Here is a 17,203-nt window from a genome sequence, read left to right as displayed (position 1 = left end):
TTTTCCAGCTGTGACTACTACGTACATGTCTACATTTAGTTTCAAGTTATTTCTTTAAAAATCTATTTTTAACAAAGACTATTTCATGGTTCTCATTTTCCCAATTAAACTGACAACAAAGTTACATATATTTGTATAGTTATACAAGTTTTCCACATAAAATATTCTCCAAATGCGCATGCGCGTTTCTATCATATCCGTTTTATGATAAATTGTCTACAAAGGCTTTAACTAAGTCAAGTTTTCGTTACTATATTTTTATACATATATTTTGAACAATTAAATTATATTAACACATTGTTACCATCCATATCAATTCATTGGCGTACCATAACTAACTTATTTTAGACTTTTCTTAGTGGCATCGGAGTCATCCTGCTTCCTGTATCCTCTTTGCCACAAACCGACAGATTGTACACAATCATCATGGCGACGCAGGATGGTGGGTATAGAGAAAATTTAGCACAAATACACAGAACATTTTTAGTTTACGTTTATGTTGTAGCAATAAAATGTCACATATGTCTAATTTAGTCTTTGAAACATGCTGTTATTATTAGACGGTGATGTAAATGTGCGTTTCTCTGCTACGTTTTTTCTGCAAATGTTCAGCAGCGGTCCTGCTAGCAAACGTTAACGATAGCTAACATCAGTTACATTATTCTACATTTGACGACAGCTGCTATTAAGGTCGAAAGCATTAACAGGTGTGAGCATTTGACCGTAAATTATCATTACCTATATAAGACAATTAAAGATAATTAACGAAAGTACTGGAATCTCGTGAACGGCTCACGGTAATGTGACTACTTTGGCTAAAATCCTCAGTTTTGGGGTGTTTGGTTTTTTTGTTGCTTTGTCTGCCATAATTGCATAATTTGCGTTTGTTTATTTTGTTTTTAAAAAAATTTCGTTCATGGTACAAAAAAACTGGTGACTTTCATTAAATGTGAGCGATAGAAAGAGCTAGAAAGACCTCGAGAGTGAATGCGGCTGAGGAGAAAAAAAAGCGAAACTAGGAGAATCTTAAATGTGTTGTCTAAAAAAAAAAACATCTTCACACCTTAAATGTTCAGATGAGCATTTGAGGAGTACTCAAATAGATTCTCATGAAGTCCCACTGACTATATATGCACACTGCTACTATAAAGGATACAAGGGAATCTTGAAACATTTTGGTATAGTATAAAAAAAAACTTTATTAAGCAACATAATATGTTTTTAATTTGGTTTTAGGTGAAATTGTAAACCAACTAGTCAGATGTTGTTCTGCAGAAAGTTCAGTGTTTTGTTTGATCAAAGGCAGTAAACTCAGGAGGCCCAGAATCACATTTTCTATTTGAATTCAGTGTTTCACCAGACATCTGCATTTCAGTAAACAAGATAACAAATGTGTTTGCTCTAATTATCAGTTAAAATATTCTTATTGTTTGACTTATTGCTCCCCTTTCAGATTAACATGCTTTGCATTTTATTTGTTGTTGATTAGAAATTTATCACACACTTTGATCTAAAATTAAAACTTACCCAGTTTTATTAATAACATTTGATTATAACATTATGCTAACTTTAGTGCTTTGTCTATAGTTACTTGTAACTAAAGATTTGTTTTACTCTTTCTTTAGTCTTAAAGAATTATATTCATATGCATTTTCTCTGGAATAGGCTGTATTCTGCTGAAATGTATTCCAGGAATTCTTGTTTATTTTATTTAAATAAATATAAACCGGATGCTTTTGCAGGAGATGAAGGAGCCGTAATGGACACTGAGACTGAGGGCAAAGCAACAGAAGCAGAGGCATTTGGTGAAAATGTGGAAAAGGCCGATGCAGAATCTACATCTCTCACAGATGCAGGAAATGCCACAACTCAGGACTCTAGTATTAGCAATGGCGACGACGCAGACGACAAGCAGGAGACGGTGGACTTGAAGATTATCTGGAACAAGAACAAATACGACCTGAAAATTCCTGTCGACAGTACCGGAGCCAAGCTAAAAGAGAGGATCCATGCACTCACTGGTAGGAGAGTGAAATTGTTTAAATGACTTTTTAAACAAGTCAACAGCAACATTTCATAACAAATGCTGTTGACTAATAACTGAAGGAGTTCTCACATTGCTTTTAGGTCTTCCACCAGCAATGCAGAAAGTGATGTACAAAGGACTGCTTCCAGAGGATAAGACGCTACGTGACATAAAGGTTACAAACGGGCAAAAATAATGGTGGTCGGATCTACAATAAATGATGTATTAGCTGTAAACACACCGAAAGAGGTTATTCAGCAGGAAGTTAAAGCCGAGGAAAACAAGAAAGAGCCCTTATGCAGGCAAAAGGTAAGATTTTTCAACAAGCACTGTTAAATATTGAAGTTGTATGGATTTTTTAAAAAACCTGCATTGTGTCTTCAGCAACACAGGGAAAGTACTGGACAAAGGTAACCAGAAGATATAATGCCATCTATCAAAGGAACAAAGGTGAGGGGTGGTGATTAGAGCTCATTCAAGTTAGCTACTACAAGCTGTCCCAACATATGTTTTGTCTTTTAAGTGAACTAACAAGGGATTAATAGCTCCTTTGTCGTACCAACAGGAACGATTACCAACAGTGCCTTTATCCGGAATGTTTAACAAATCCGGAGGAAAAGTAAGACTCACATTCAAACTGGAGCAAGATCAGTTGTGGATCGGAACAAAAGGTAACATTATGATTCCTGACTGAGGTCCCAGCGGTGCGGAGATGCCTGACTATGCTAATGCAGTTATGCTTACGCTTTCTCACTTGCAGAGAGAACAGAGAAAGTTCCAATGGGCTCTATTAAAAATGTAGTGGTCCGAACCCATCGAAGGCCATGAGGACTATCACATGATGGAACTATTGTTGTTGCTGCCTGCATGTCAGATTTATGATTTAGCTGTAAAATAAAATAAAAGAAAAATCTAATACTCAGAGCTAGCAGATGTGTGTTTGGGGTATGCTACCCAGAAAAGTTCAGAAGGTAAGATTGTTTTATTTACTTACAGAATAGGATGGAGCTCAGTTGTATTTTCTAAATATAAAGTATTTTAATAGTAGTATTTAAATAAATGAACCAATCTCTTGGGCATACACAGACTCCGAAATTAAAACAGCCTCACTGGATAAAAGCCCTAATAGTGAAAACTCATTCTCTCGCATCTAAAAACACAATAACTGACAACACAGAGCGCATGCTGCGCTTTTCAAGGCCCCAGTCGTGTATGCTGCAAGTCCATTTCAATCAGATCCACCTATTAGGACTGTGAGGAAGTGGCAAAATGAAGCAGATCAGCCCCCGTGTGCACATTTGTTCAAGTTATCAACCAAAGGTGCGGCAGGCTGAAGTGGTGCTTCGGGAAATCAAGCTGGTGTTCGTCGGGTGGAGCTGAAGGGCTGTGGGGACGCTCAATTAAAACAAACGCTCAATAAACACAAACAAGAATCATATTTTATTTGTCGATATTGTCTCTAACTCGACTGAACATATGCTGAATTCTGTGCTTGAGACTTTTAGAACTACTCAGGCATTAAACATACCAGTATTGAGGTAATAGACTTATCCAGACTGAGCTACACTCCTTACAAGGTTACTCCACTAAACTAATAACACAGATCATGCTGGGATGTAATTTTGGGGCCAAATGCTGTAAACTTTCATTAACCCTTCTGTTCTTTGTTATATCAGTAAGTGACACAATTGACTTAAGATTTCACTAACCTGCTTTCTCTCATTATAATTTAATCAATACTCAATTACCTATAAAGTAATGTGAGACCTGTGGGCTTCTGACCTTTTCACTGAAACTGAGCCGTGCATGCTCCTTTTTGATTAATAGCGTTATTGATTTTTAAACAAATCTGACAAATTGGGGTAAAATTAAGTGATTCGGCTGGGGAGACTGGCTACAAGCTGGAGGTCCATGTTGTGGTCAATTAAAGATTAATTTAAAGACCACAATTCACAAAAATCACGGAGTTGTAGCAAAGCAAATTGCAAGGTATGTGTTTCTAGAGTGCTAAGAAGGTTATGTAAGTTTGTCAAAGTCAACCTCGATAAACATCTCAGTTTCAGTGTTGTTGAATACTAAATCATCTGAGTTTTAACGCACAATATTACTTAGTAATAAGCATGACAAATGTACTAATGGTCACTATCATCACATTTATTTTATAAAATCACAATTTAATGCATTAATTTAAAATAATGCACAATATACATAATCATTTATTAATGTCTTTACAAATGTTTACATAGGTTAATATGTCTTTTTAATAATACCAGTAAATATAGATATGGTCAAGGATAAATCATATTTACTTAATGTGTACATTTATATATATTTCCACATGAAGCAGTTAATGAATAAAACAGAGAGCTAACATCCTAGACTAAAGACCTTGTGAATGGAACCCCTAAACATAAGATCTCCTATCTGGTGTTAAGATTTTTTTATATACTAGTCTATTCACAAAAAAAATTGCATAACTCATTTTATATAGGAAATACTGTCTTGTTGCAATGATTGGACTATTCAAACTTAAGCATCCCACCAGAATATATTGTGATGGTCAAGTTTCTGTGTTTGAATAACTCTTTAATATTGATTATGCATCCATTTTATATATAATTTAAATAAAAGCGATTTTTGGTTAAAAACAATTACATTAAGATTAATGATTTTTGTGATGTGGAACAATACATTCAGATACTTCTATGGTTTTCTGGTCTTAAGGTTCATCATTATGAGTTACCCATGCTCACTTCAAATTAAACATATTTGCTAAAAAACACACTGAGCACCATAGCTACAGTTCTTACATCGATGTAAAGGACTTTTCTGTCAAGTCAAAGTTCAAGCATAAAGGAGGGGAAACACATTTTGACATCTTCTCAGATCAACACAGACTGATATAACACACAGTCTGACTTTGGACATCTGCTAAATTTACCTGTTAGGTATATTTAATTTGTACCAACTAAAGGTATACATTTAATATTTATATTTGAATTTCACTCTATTTACATATATTTAAAAATACTCAACATTTAAAATGTATAGATATTTTAATAAATAATATATTTTTGACATTTATATTTGATGCATATTAAATATTTATCCTGATATTATTAATTCAAACCCTATTCATGACAGGTTTCATGCTAAAATGCATAGATGAGAATTTGTGTGCGTAATTTTCAGCAATGGGAGCGCCTTGTGCAAGCAGCAGTCACAGGATTCCGACGTGAGTTAAAACTTTTATTATTCAAAGATTTACCAAAAGGAAGAAACATTTACACTATAAAGCAAAATTAACAAACATGACATAAAGTAGTGATTGTCAGACATATTTTGTATCATTTATATTCATAAAAAGGTGTAGATACATAAAATATTAGAATTTCATTAAGACAACCTGAGCTAGAAATAATGTAGAGTATAATATAAAACAAGAGGATATAAACGTTTAACCATAACACTGGACTAGGTGCAACTATGTAGTGAAACAAAGCCCAAAGAGACAACTGATAACATTCTAACATATTGCGGCAGTTGATATGCTGTGGGTACTTCATTTATTACAATGATACATTATTTTGAAAAAAAATTAAAAATGCAAGACTGAGTTTCAGGACTACATTTGTTTTCCAGGACCCAAATGATTCTGACCACAGAATCCTGCTTTTCAAAATTCCTGTGAATCCATGGAGTACTCCTGTATCCTCTCAACTACGAAGAAGCAGAGAGTTCCAGCAAAGCCGAGGATGACCAGAAGCAGGAGCTGCCACGTTAGCAGAAGGTAGCCGCTGTAGAAGAACGCCACTGCTGCACTCACAGACTAACAGGAAACATAAATTTTATTGTTGGTTATGAGAAGAAAGAACTGCAAGCTTTGCAACATCTCATCTGTAGCATGTTTGTCCAACTGTGGAACATGTTACACGGATGGTATTTGAGCTACCTCTAGTGGTACTCAGAAGAAATCTTGGCATTAATTACAAAGTAAATATGTGCAATTAGCTGTGACAAAGTGAACTACAGTGCACTAGGAACAGTTTGCTAGGCATGATGTATGTTTTTTTGTTGTTTTTTTTCTACTTTGCTCTGAAGTTAGAACATGGATCTGACCAAAGACATCAAACCCAACTTAACCATGTTGGAGTTCCATGTTCCAAAAAAGGATGTATCGGTTGAATTGATTTACTTTTTATTTACAGTGGTTATCACTAACTTTCATGTGAAAGGCAGCCATGTTGAATTTTAGGGTCAGGGTTGGTGAGAGTCCATCACTTTTCCTCGACGCCATTTTGAATTCCATGACAGTTGAGAATTTCCATGGATATGTTATTTTCAGATTTACTACAGTTTTAAAATGTCTGACAAAATGTGGTAAAGTTTGGGAACCACTGGACTAGAAAGACAAGTCTGTTTGAATGACGTAGCATTCTTCTCATTGTCAGATTAAATGTAACTTTTGAAAATAATATTAAGAACGTATTAAATATACTTTTAACTAAGCCCACCTCGGTATTAAAAATATTTACCTTTTTGGTGTCCTGATGTAATATTCTAATCTAAATGTGTTTTCATTAGTTGAAAATCTGCATAATTAACAGAATAATGGCCTGAAATAAATGAACTTTTCAATAATCTAATTTTTTTAATATGACTGTAATTGTCCCATATTTTAACATAATTGGCTTGATGAAATCAGTCTAGTTTTTTTAATTATAATTAAGTGTTTAAAATCATCCAGCAAATTTTAATTTTTGCTAATCTGAATAAACACAAAGCAGTTTTCAAATGAGTATTTAATCTATCGACAACCCGTTCCTGTGTAAAAATGTAATTGGTCTCTAAATTGACTGTTCAAGCAGAGTGTTTATTGGACAAAAATGATAAAGTACTTTGTGACTTGTTCTATCAGCAGTGGTTTTCACATTTGATGTTAGGATAGCTTTCTCCATTATGAAATAAAATTCTCAAATGCAAACTGCTAAAAAGAAAAAGAAAGAAATTTGTGTGAAGACAAATACTTTTTTCATAGCACTGCATGCTGACATAGAGTTAAAAGACTTGCTCATTATAATACCTTGAAAAATATGTTCCGCTATTTGAAAAGCAAGCTTAGAAAATATCACAATTTCCTAGAGGTAATTCTTTTTCAAGATCAACTATGCTGCAAAGAAAAGAGGGCGAGGTGAAGATTTGCCTTTCTGACACCTTCCATCCCTATTAATGAGGCTTCAGCTGAATTTATTTCACACTTGACAGGACAACATTTTGACTGAGCTTTGCTCGGCTCTGCTAACAATGTCTGAGAATTGGCAATCGAGGATTACCTGGATGAATTTAAAGATGGCGAAGGCAGGCGTGCTTTGTTCGGCGTAAACATAACCCAATATGCTGTAGAGCTGCGTGTTGAAGCAACTATCTCCAAGTCCAAGCAGGAAGGAGCACAGCAGGGCAATGGATGCACTGAAGGAGGAAAACAAAATGCTTATTAATAACATGACATGAATAACAACTGCTTGAATTCCCTCCTGTTAAATAATGAGAGAAACCACCTACGATGGGCTTAGAAATGGATTCTTTTTTGTGGTGGTTTCAACGACGACAGGCGCGTCATCTGGGATGTTGAGGAAAATCAGGTAGGAAGCGACGAAATGGACGACCATCCCCAGAAACACCACCGAGGTTCGTCTGAAGCGACTGTTTTTGCACAGGAGTCCAAACAACCCCCCACCTGATGGGACAAAGAATACTTCAAGAAACCTCTCGTGGGTTTTTAAATCTCTGTGAGCAGTGCGTTGACCCACCTACTATTTCTCCGATGCCCACCACTATCCCAGAGATCCCAATGAAGCCCTTGGCTGCTTCTCCAAAGTGGGCAGTTGCGCCGATGCACGTTCCGTACACTCCACTGTAGAAAGACAGCTCAAGCCCTGGAGAACCGGGACAGTGTGTTTTCAGCTCCAACTTCAAGCATTTCACAAGAGCAGGACGATTTTCTACATTTCCCCTACCGCTGTAGACCATGCAGGGACTCAGGAGCATTATCGTTTTTGTCTTCAATAGATGCAGGATGGTTTCTGTAAGAGAAAAAAATAAAATAGAATCCAATGCACTCATTTGAATTGCTAATGAAGCCATATTTTTGAACAAATATGCCTCGTTTACTACTTCACAAAGCGTGGATTAAAATGCAGACATTAAAGCCCAATTTTCTCCTTAGAATTAAAGTTCTGTGCTGGAAGAGGATGGGAGAAAAAGAAATGAGCCAAAGAGCCACATTTAAATGCAGAAAGAAAAGCACCCAGGAGAGGCTTCCATTCAGGCTGTTAGAGAAATCTAGATTTTAGGGCAGAAATCCCAGTAGGTTTGTTTATGTATGCCTTGATGCCCTTTCTGACATGAATCAGCATGCATCTTTGATAAACCCGATATCTTTCGAGGCAGGTGCACACAAGTCTACGTGTGCACAAGATACACATGAGACAAAGAGCAATCAGATCATCCAAACAACCCGGGGCAGCACTGAAAGCAGGAGCAACTGCGGCAGAGTTTCCAGTTGACAAACAGAGAGATAATCTGAGATAAACTCACACTAAGGCACTGTCTGTGTACTCTGTCGCGTAGCAGGGAGATTTTTATCCACATGAAAGCAAGTTTTACTTGAAGAAAAACAAAACTGCCTGCTAGCTGCAGAATGGAAGCAGTCAGATGTGACGCAAATACAAATCACCAGGAAGCAAAAGGAAAATGTCAAGTTTTTTGTGGGGGGTGGAAATGTTGTGATGCCATTAGTCATTTTGGGCCTCATTTGCAACACAAAGCTCAAGATGAAGACTGTAGTGATCACCAAGATTAAGTAAATGTAAGATTTTTTTTTGTTGTACTTAGTATTTGAACAGAATTACTCCTCCAAAGGTTTCTCAGTGAAATACAAAAGAAAATAAATAATGTTTGGGTTTAGATGTTAACATATTCTCAGAATTATTCTTTTTTTTATTCCTTATTAACTTTATTTAATTATATACAATTATATACATTGTGACCCTAAATGCAGCAGCTTGTGTATTTATTGAGTCCATCTCAATAAATGTAAATACTATCAACTCGATTATAAAACACACATATAGTGATAATGCCTCATAAATTAGACAGATTTATTTAAAACTAGAGCAATATGTTTCAGTTATTTTTGTGTATTTTGATCATTTTCTACCACATTTTCCTTTCACTCAACTTTCCAATAATATAATGGCACACAGAACTTTGTGAACAGTCAACTTCTCTATCAATAACTTTTTATGACTGTCGTCTGGACAACTGTCAAGTCAGCAGTCTTATAAATGTGTAGGCTATAACATAATATTCCAACCTTTGATTTAAGTGCATATTCAACAAGAAAGAAAGTGTAAAGTTAAGAAAGAAATCATTTTAGCACAACCATTTGCACCTCCAACAATAACTATACAACTCAAGCCTGTTTGTGTTTTTAATGAATCAGATTAGCAAGTAACCCGGCCATAACCTCCTGCTTCCCTGGGGTATAAATACTGACAGAGGTTCATACAAAGTCAATTTCTCTTAGCTTCAAAATGGGCAAGAGAAGAGAAATCACGGTCAAATATGATTAAACAGTTTAAAACAACTTATGCTTTTGCAAAGAAGACTGCATGAAGATAAAGGTTTATTTTGCTTGCAATTGAAACAAATGGCAAGCTCACTGTAAGAGAAATGCAGCAGTTTTATTAAGTGTCAGGTTATGTCTTTGCAAGAAAAGATATTTTTATTTTTGGATTTCTTAAAAACATTTTTACCTGGGTTTCAAATATTTGTGGAGAGCACTGTAAGCAAGGGTTTTCATCATTTGAGCTCAGGATCAGAAATGCAGTAAAAGTGTCATCTTTTACTGCATTTTTGATCCAGTGTAATATTTAAATACAGTCTAAATAAAAACTTACGGAACTCTGTTTTGGTATCCTGAAGAGCGGTGTTGGCTCTGTTCTTGTACCTAAACAGCAGAAGAGACATTGATGTCAAACTTCTGCAATGCTCAAAATGATCACTAGAAATCAATTACTCAGCCACACAGAGAAATGCATTGATTTACTCCAGAGGAACCATGAAGTGAACTACATCTTTAATTCAGCTCAGTTTCTTACATGCCATTGGAAAAGCTTTTGTGCATAAATACTTCTCATCTGACTTTCAGTCGTCTTTCTTTTCAGGTCCTCGTCCACAGCCATGGAAATTAAAACACGCCTGAAAAAAAATCATATTGAGGGCCTTTCTTGCCCTCAACAGTTCTCCATCTTAGCTGGCCAGGATCTGCCTGATTGCAGCCTACTCTTCTTGAGTGCCGTCACCTGGGCTCGACTAGGTCGAAGATACAAAAACCTGGACGAAGAAATTCCAGTGTAATTTTTTTGAAGGACAAATCTGGTTCCAAATTTCTGCAATTTGGAACCAGTACCATTACGTTCATCTTGACAAACACTTGGAAAATCCAAGGCTGGCAATTTGGAGGAAAATCATTTTGTGGATAAAAAAAAAAGTAAATTCACAACTGTTTCCTCTTTGATTCGTTATGTTATTCCTGAGTGACGACCTCAGTACATTCTGGTTGATTTTGTAAGACCACGGGGAAAGAAGTGTAATTATCTGGAGAAAAGTCCTTTACGTTGTGCGCGTTGAGAGCAGCGACTGCCCTTCCTCTTCAGACAGCAGCTCCTCTTCACGATGACTCGTCCTCAAGACCAGGAAGCTGAGCGTGCCAAGGACGGAGGAGACCAGCAGGAACAGAAAAATATTCCTCCTGCTGCTGTCTGAGATTAAAATAAACGGCTTTAATAAAAGGCGACAGATATTTTAAAACCGTTGAGCTGAGACAGATTTATAATTACCACCCAGTCGTATAATCCTGTGTGATGATAATTTACTTGCATTATCGTGCAACATTTTTGCTTTTATAATCAAAACGGTAATTAGCCAAGTCTGACTTCACCTGATATTTCTGATTTTCCGTTCCAGTCGAGGTAAATGTAAAGATTCCCAAACAGCATGCTGCAAATGAAAGGGACTCCATTAATGAATGGGGGAAAAAAAGCTTCTATTGTCTTTCTGATCATTAGCACAGCTGGCCTGTTTGTTTTCACCCGTCCATAAATATGCCGCCCACTTTCCCTTTATGGAGCTTTTAAATCAAGCCTGCTGTACAAGTCCACACTGCCCACAATTGCTCTTTATATATTATACAGAGCACTGTATATTCACTATATATGCCATGTTATCCCAGCGTCAGCATTCTGTGTGAAGTTTATGGAGCGTGGCACCCACAGAATCCCCACAATGAAATGTAAAATGTAGCCTCTGCTTGTCATTACATAAAAGAACAAATGTTGTCTCTCTGAAAAGTCCCATAATGTAACACATCAGCTGCTATCATGCAAAAACTGCTAATGAGCAGTAGTAAGTCTGTCCATGTGTCATTTTGAGGTGGAGTTGTTTTCTTTTTTCTTCCCATGTTCTCATCTGTTCTTCATTGATTTTTTTAAACGAATGCATCTACTATTCCTCCATGCTCATGTGAGCAAAAAGCATGCAAGTCTGAGGAAAAATACATGTATTTTGTAGCTGAAATAAAAATTAGAAATATACTAGAATGGATTGCGACTTGGTGTTAAGAAGATTGATTTTATTTGATGTTCACCAGGAGTTCTGCCAAGGAGGAGGGCGGGGAGGCCTGGGCTCTCACAGACCCAACACTGTTTCCTTCTCAACGAAATCCGTGGTAAAACATTATTTTTTGTAGGAATGGGGATATTAGAAAGACTTTGTGAAATGTATGTATTTGTTTATTTATTTATTTTGTGGCATAAAGATGTTGAAGTACTGTTATGGCCTTGAGCTTTTGTGTGCTACAGTGAGATTAAGATTATGCACGACCTTCGTCTGGGGACCCAATGTGAAAACATTGTGGAATACATAAAACCTAATTGAATTTCAGCAACACACATTTGCAACATTATATTTCAGAATAAAAGAAAAAATCTTTCACTTCAATCATCGGTCAGTAGTTGGACAGGGTGTACAAATGAGAGGAATTTAAGAGCCACTGTTAACTTGCTTAGAAGAGGTAAGAATCTCCTTAGAGTTAAAAAAAAAATCCTAGACATTTAATGGACTCTTGTCCATCAATTAATTTTTATGAGACGACTAAACAACAGTGTTCAACTTAGACCTGCTAGAGGAAAAAAAAACAACTATTCATCTGGAAAAGAAGGTTGTTCTCTATTTAATATCATGTGGTTATGCCTGAAGGAGCTTTTAGAAATGTTTTATGAATTGTAACCATGAGAACTGAGCTGTCTGGTTTAAAAAAGATATGTTGTTAGGAGGAAGTGAAACACTGCATACCAGCTTTAGCTCTGTACCATCTCTCAAACGTTGAAGCGGTGGTATCCTGGTCTGAGCTTGTTTTGCTCAACCTACAACTGATTAACTTACTATGACTTAAACTCAAAAAAAAGAAGTTCTCAATTGTTTCAAGGAATGTTTCTTTAAGTCGATGCTTTGATGTATTTCTTGATCTGCTGTGTTGTTTCTTTCTAACAATCTTAACCATTTAGTTTGTATTTTCTCAAAATGTAAAAAAAAAAGCGGAAATTATAGGGGATTCTATAATTTTTCCAAGTAATTAGATTTTTTTTTTCTTTCTCTTCTGCTTGTTTTATAATGACTTTTTTTTTTTCTTCATTTTTGCAAGGTGCTTTTAAGGCAGCAAGCTGTGATTAAATAATATGACTTCCTTGTTCTCATGGATATCTTAATAATTATGCAGCCAATTTAAGAATGAGAAAAATCTCATCAACTTTCATGATAATTATAGCCGGTCTGTGTAAGTTTTAAGCATTTTAACCTTTAAACATAACCCATAATCTGTATGCATCAAGCCTCTTTTCTGCTTTTTGGAGCTTAAAAAGCTGTGACCTTTAATTGAGGTTTTTCCACTTGGTGGATTAGTGTAATTAAAAAAAAAACCCACCTATGAGCAAGATGTTAAGTGAACCATTCGAAAAATTATGTTTGAGTGGTAGAAAATGTTACCTACATTAATTTTATTTTTTAGAAATAATGAATTTCTGCCCGTGGTGAGGTTTTCACATAAATAAGCGAGGTTTCAAAGAAAAAGAAAAAGTTCCATTAAATATCTAGATCTATTTCTGTCTTTGATTAAATATCAGTATACATATGGTCTCCTTCCAAGAACCCAGGTGAGGAGAAGCAGAGGCTATTCGTGACTGCTAACAGTGACATTCTGTGTTTGTGTTTGCAGCCTGTGAGCGACTGAATCATAAGTTTATTACGGCCGTGATCATCCCTGCAGAGTCAGATTAGCATGGCCCTATTGGGAGCTTTGGCACAGGTGACAGCCAATGTAATTATAATACTAATTCAATTTGCAAATTGGAGCAAACACAAATTAGCTGTCCAAGCCAGCGTGCATGAGAAATGGGCCAAATCCAAGAAACGAAAAGGGCCAAGTCTTGCTTGCTGTGCTTTTAAGGAGCTTTGATGTGTTTAGTTTTAACAGAGAGAGAGAGACTAACGGCAGCAACGTGTTTTATTAAAATCTGATTATGGTAAATGAAGAGCAAAGGAATATATCCTGCCGAGACGTAATGTGTTCTGGACAGGAATTCTGAGTATAAGCTTGAGTACAATTAAGTCCTGGATAAATGTAGAGACTTAGCATTAAGAATTAAGAAAACATTGAAAAATAAAAGTTCCTCCAATTTTAGGAACACATTATATAACGAGGACTAATTAAAAACTGGTATGAGGAATCTTAAATTCCCAAATACAACAAAAGTTGCTCTTATATGAATTCTTCCATGTACAATAATTCAAGTTCTGAAACATTGTGTGTTTTGAGCAAACCTCAAAATATGGACCAGAATTACAGCATGCATGCATTCCCATTTTGACTGAGCCTGGAGTATAACGTGTAGCTACCTGCATTGTAGTAGACCCCAGAACAACCCGGTGTTCCTGTTGATGGTGGAAGCTTCGGAGTTTTCCACCAGGAAGTGCCCCTGCGCAGTCCAGAGCACTGCACGACGCAGAGAGGGAGGGAAAAGGGAAAAGATATTCACCGCTCAGTTGCTGACAAGAAGGGATAAATGACGCTGGTGTGTAAGTAAGTAATGCATTCAAATATTCAGTGGCCAAAAGATAAAAAATGCAACTCACTGCAGTGTTTTGAGGCAGCATTAGATAAGAAAACTTAAAACAACTGCTCCAAATAATTTTTTTGTGTTATTCCTTTAACTAGTAAGTAGACAGTCTTCTCTGTATTTTCACCAACATTTATGAGTAAACTTAAGATGCTCTGTGTTACTTGGAGACACAGTTCCTAACCCATTTAAGTTCTAATTCAGGATACACTGTTTATAGCATCGTCATATTCCAGGCGCAATAATCCCTGTACGCATGATTAACCACAACTTTGATTCTTTTTTTTTTATTATTTATTTTTTACCGCAGACAAACAGAGCTTCCATGGGCTGCAGTAGCCCAAGGCAAGCATGCTGAACTATTTACAAGCTTTAAATTTCTTCAGCTATTCTTAATACCCTGTATGCTGTTTCACTATGTATTCTCAGTGAGAGCAATTAAGCTTAGAGACAAGTACAAAAAGTATAGCTGCTTCAGGTCTTTTTATTTATATAAATATAGGGTCGGTGAAAAGTTTACATAAACTCATTATTGGGAATAATTCATTTTAGGTTTTCAAGATAGTTTAATTTTGACTACAGACTTTTTTGTGGCCAACAAACAAGCTTCTGACGATTCTGGCTGGATATTTGACCACTCTTCAATGGAGAGTTTTTCTAAACTTTCTGTAATTTTGAGACGGACCTTGCATTTGAGCACAGTCTGCAAATTTTCCAACAGATCTGAGGATCTGGGGTAACCTTTCTATTTCTATATTCAATACCAATATGTCCATTTCAAAACCAGTTTTGTGTGTGTTTCATGTTATTGTCCTTTTTGTACACCCAACTGGGTCTAAGCTGCAAACATCTGCAGCAAATTGTCACTCTCTAAGGAAGGAGACTGGTTAGGATGTTTACGAACAGACGGGAAGCCAAAAAGACTGCGGCATATTTATTAAAAACTGGAAGAATCCAGATTACCGCTGTCTCTGTCCACGGAGAAGTGAGGTTTTAAACTCACACTTTCAAGCGCAACTAAAATTTGCTGACATAAATTGAGCTGTTTGGTCAATATAAGCACAACTATGTTTAGATGAGCATGGAGGTGGTAGCATCAAGCTGAGGGTCTGATTTGCTTCAAGTGTACCAGTGCATTGCACAAAGGAGTAGGAATAACAAAACTTCCAATACACATTTATAACTAACCAAAATATAGGGAGAGAATTTATGAAATGGGAACTTACATGCTGCTCCTATACCGATGAGAACAGAGGTCAGGTAAAATGACCAAGTAGAGGGCATGATGAACACTGCAATGTAACCACTAAACAAAAGCACAGCCATAAGCCACATGTTTAAGCATTTATGTCCTCCTTACTTCTCTTTCTCTACTCAGCACAGCCAAATTTACCTGTAAAGTAGGCCACTCAAAAACATGGTCAGTTTCGCTCCAATAACTGTAACAACAGTTGGTGCAACCAGATTGGAGAACGAAAAAACTCCATAGATGATCCCTAGACTGCAGAAGAAGTAAAGAAAATACAGTTAGCATCTTTATGCATTTTTTAATTTGGTGAAATAAACTTTTTCTTTCTTTCTTTTACCTGTGGTAACCACTTCCGCTGAAAGTTGAATTGTTCAGACTTTTCACCACAGTTTGCTGAAAGGGGCGGAAAAATGAATTAGGGTTGTCAAAACAGTTCAGAGCCTATTTAGCCTCAGGCCATTCATCCTGTTTGATAATTTCACTGACCATTGAAGAAAATCAGAAACACGAGAAGCGCCTGACTAACTCCCCTGACTTCCATTTCCTTCACTTTACAAAAAACAGCAGCAGACTGATTTTCTTGTTTATGCTTTCATTTATAAAACGCGTAGCTACCGTACAGAACAAAGTAAATAAATAATAGCTGCGAGTTGCACGTGTTGATTTGTAACGCAAGATTTCATTTTTGAGACCTTGTTTTAATTCAAATACATCTTCAATCTGCAAAATCAGCATTTGAGGAATCCACACTACAAACCAAAAGCACCATGGTAAACAGATGATAGTTTTTGAACTTACTTCAATGTTCCCACAGGTGGTGAAGGCGGTGAAAATGAACAGAAATCCTACACCCAAAACCACAACGTTGTAAGTCCTTCTGTCTGCCATTCTGTCTTCTTTTTTCCTCCTAATACATTATAAGTATTAGTGCTTTTAACGTCCTCTGTCGATGAATTCCACCTACAACTCTTAAACCCTGGAGGACCCGAATGTCTCAATTTTTACAAAGTTTACCAACTGTTTAGTTACAGTTTATTCGCAACCAGAGGAGCACTGAGGAGATGCAAATAGAAAGCAACAGTGGAGCACTGTACACGAGAACACTTCCTTCCTATTATACAGAGTACACATGACAACTTGTGACTTTAATTACAAGCAGTTTTTCCGCTCATTTTCTTTTTCACTCAGACTTTTTCTTTCGTCGTCATGAGGACGGTCGTGACAGTAGTTCTGGGTTCTGCCTCTTCTTCTGTCCGCGTAATTTGTGGTAATTTGTGTTTGCTGCCGTCCGGAGGTGGCCACGGGGAACGTACCTTCATGAAAATTACTGACCATTTGCAAAATATGAATAAAAACTTCAACAATTACAAAACAATTATTGTGTTACAAAGTAATTTGACATTTATACAATATTGTGTATTGTGAATTTGTTTAGCTTTCAGTTTTGAGAATCCAAAGTGTTTAAAAGCAAAGAAGTGAAATTGAGATATTATCCCAGTGGGCTGTCTTTGACATAGTTGTATGGCTTTTTTAATATCTCCAAAAACATCTGATTTCATTTTGAATTCCAAGATATTTTCAAAGACGGAAAACAAGATTAAAAGTTCCATCGTTCGATGTCTGTCTTGGCCGCTACAGTGCAAAGATGCGCAAAATAACAAGAGTGTTCACTGCCACTTACTTCCGCCTTCA

General features: G+C 36.4%; 1 protein-coding gene, 1 long non-coding RNA gene and 1 pseudogene across 3 annotated transcripts; 2 read left to right on the top strand and 1 right to left on the bottom strand.

Annotated features, from left to right (window-relative positions):
* Nucleotides 1-231: 231 nt before the first annotated feature.
* On the top strand, nt 232-3,406 carry LOC116735429 (ubiquitin domain-containing protein UBFD1-like; annotated as a pseudogene).
* A 1,696-nt stretch (nt 3,407-5,102) lies between these two features.
* LOC116736182 (uncharacterized) lies at nt 5,103-10,386 on the top strand. Of its 2 annotated transcripts, XR_004342500.1 has the most exons (3): nt 5,103-5,261; nt 5,669-5,816; nt 10,255-10,386. It is a non-coding gene; the product is annotated as an uncharacterized LOC116736182 (long non-coding RNA). The 2 variants fall into 2 exon arrangements; XR_004342501.1 differs by lacking the exon at nt 10,255-10,386 and having other exon boundaries at nt 5,669-5,832.
* Nucleotides 5,621-16,770, bottom strand: LOC116736180 (UNC93-like protein MFSD11). The gene is made up of 13 exons (XM_032588495.1): nt 16,310-16,770; nt 15,849-15,904; nt 15,656-15,763; nt 15,489-15,568; nt 14,042-14,138; nt 11,031-11,089; nt 10,707-10,851; nt 9,988-10,037; nt 8,044-8,109; nt 7,837-7,962; nt 7,589-7,763; nt 7,360-7,495; nt 5,621-5,855 (listed from the first exon to the last, which is right to left on the bottom strand). The coding sequence occupies exons 1-13, from the start codon at nt 16,397-16,399 to the stop codon at nt 5,703-5,705; spliced, it is 1,341 nt and encodes a 446-aa protein (XP_032444386.1). The 5' UTR covers nt 16,400-16,770; the 3' UTR covers nt 5,621-5,702.
* Between the last annotated feature and the right edge of the window lie 433 nt (nt 16,771-17,203).

The sequence above is a fragment of the Xiphophorus hellerii genome, chromosome 16 (assembly GCF_003331165.1).
Source record: "Xiphophorus hellerii strain 12219 chromosome 16, Xiphophorus_hellerii-4.1, whole genome shotgun sequence".
Lineage (NCBI taxonomy): Eukaryota > Metazoa > Chordata > Actinopteri > Cyprinodontiformes > Poeciliidae > Xiphophorus > Xiphophorus hellerii.
The sequence above is the reverse complement of the archived record's forward strand: the minus strand, read 5'-3'. Positions and strand labels throughout refer to the sequence as shown.

Coding starts and splice junctions, on each gene's coding strand:
- LOC116736180 (XM_032588495.1), bottom strand. CDS start 16,399: ATGGCAGACAGAAGGACTTACAACGTTGTGGTTTTGGGTGTAGGATTT. Junction 10,038..10,706: donor CTGCTCTCAACGCGCACAAC/GTAAAGGACTTT, acceptor TCTGCTGTTTAG/GTACAAGAACAGAGCCAACA. Junction 7,496..7,588: donor AATCCATTTCTAAGCCCATC/GTAGGTGGTTTC, acceptor TTCCTCCTTCAG/TGCATCCATTGCCCTGCTGT.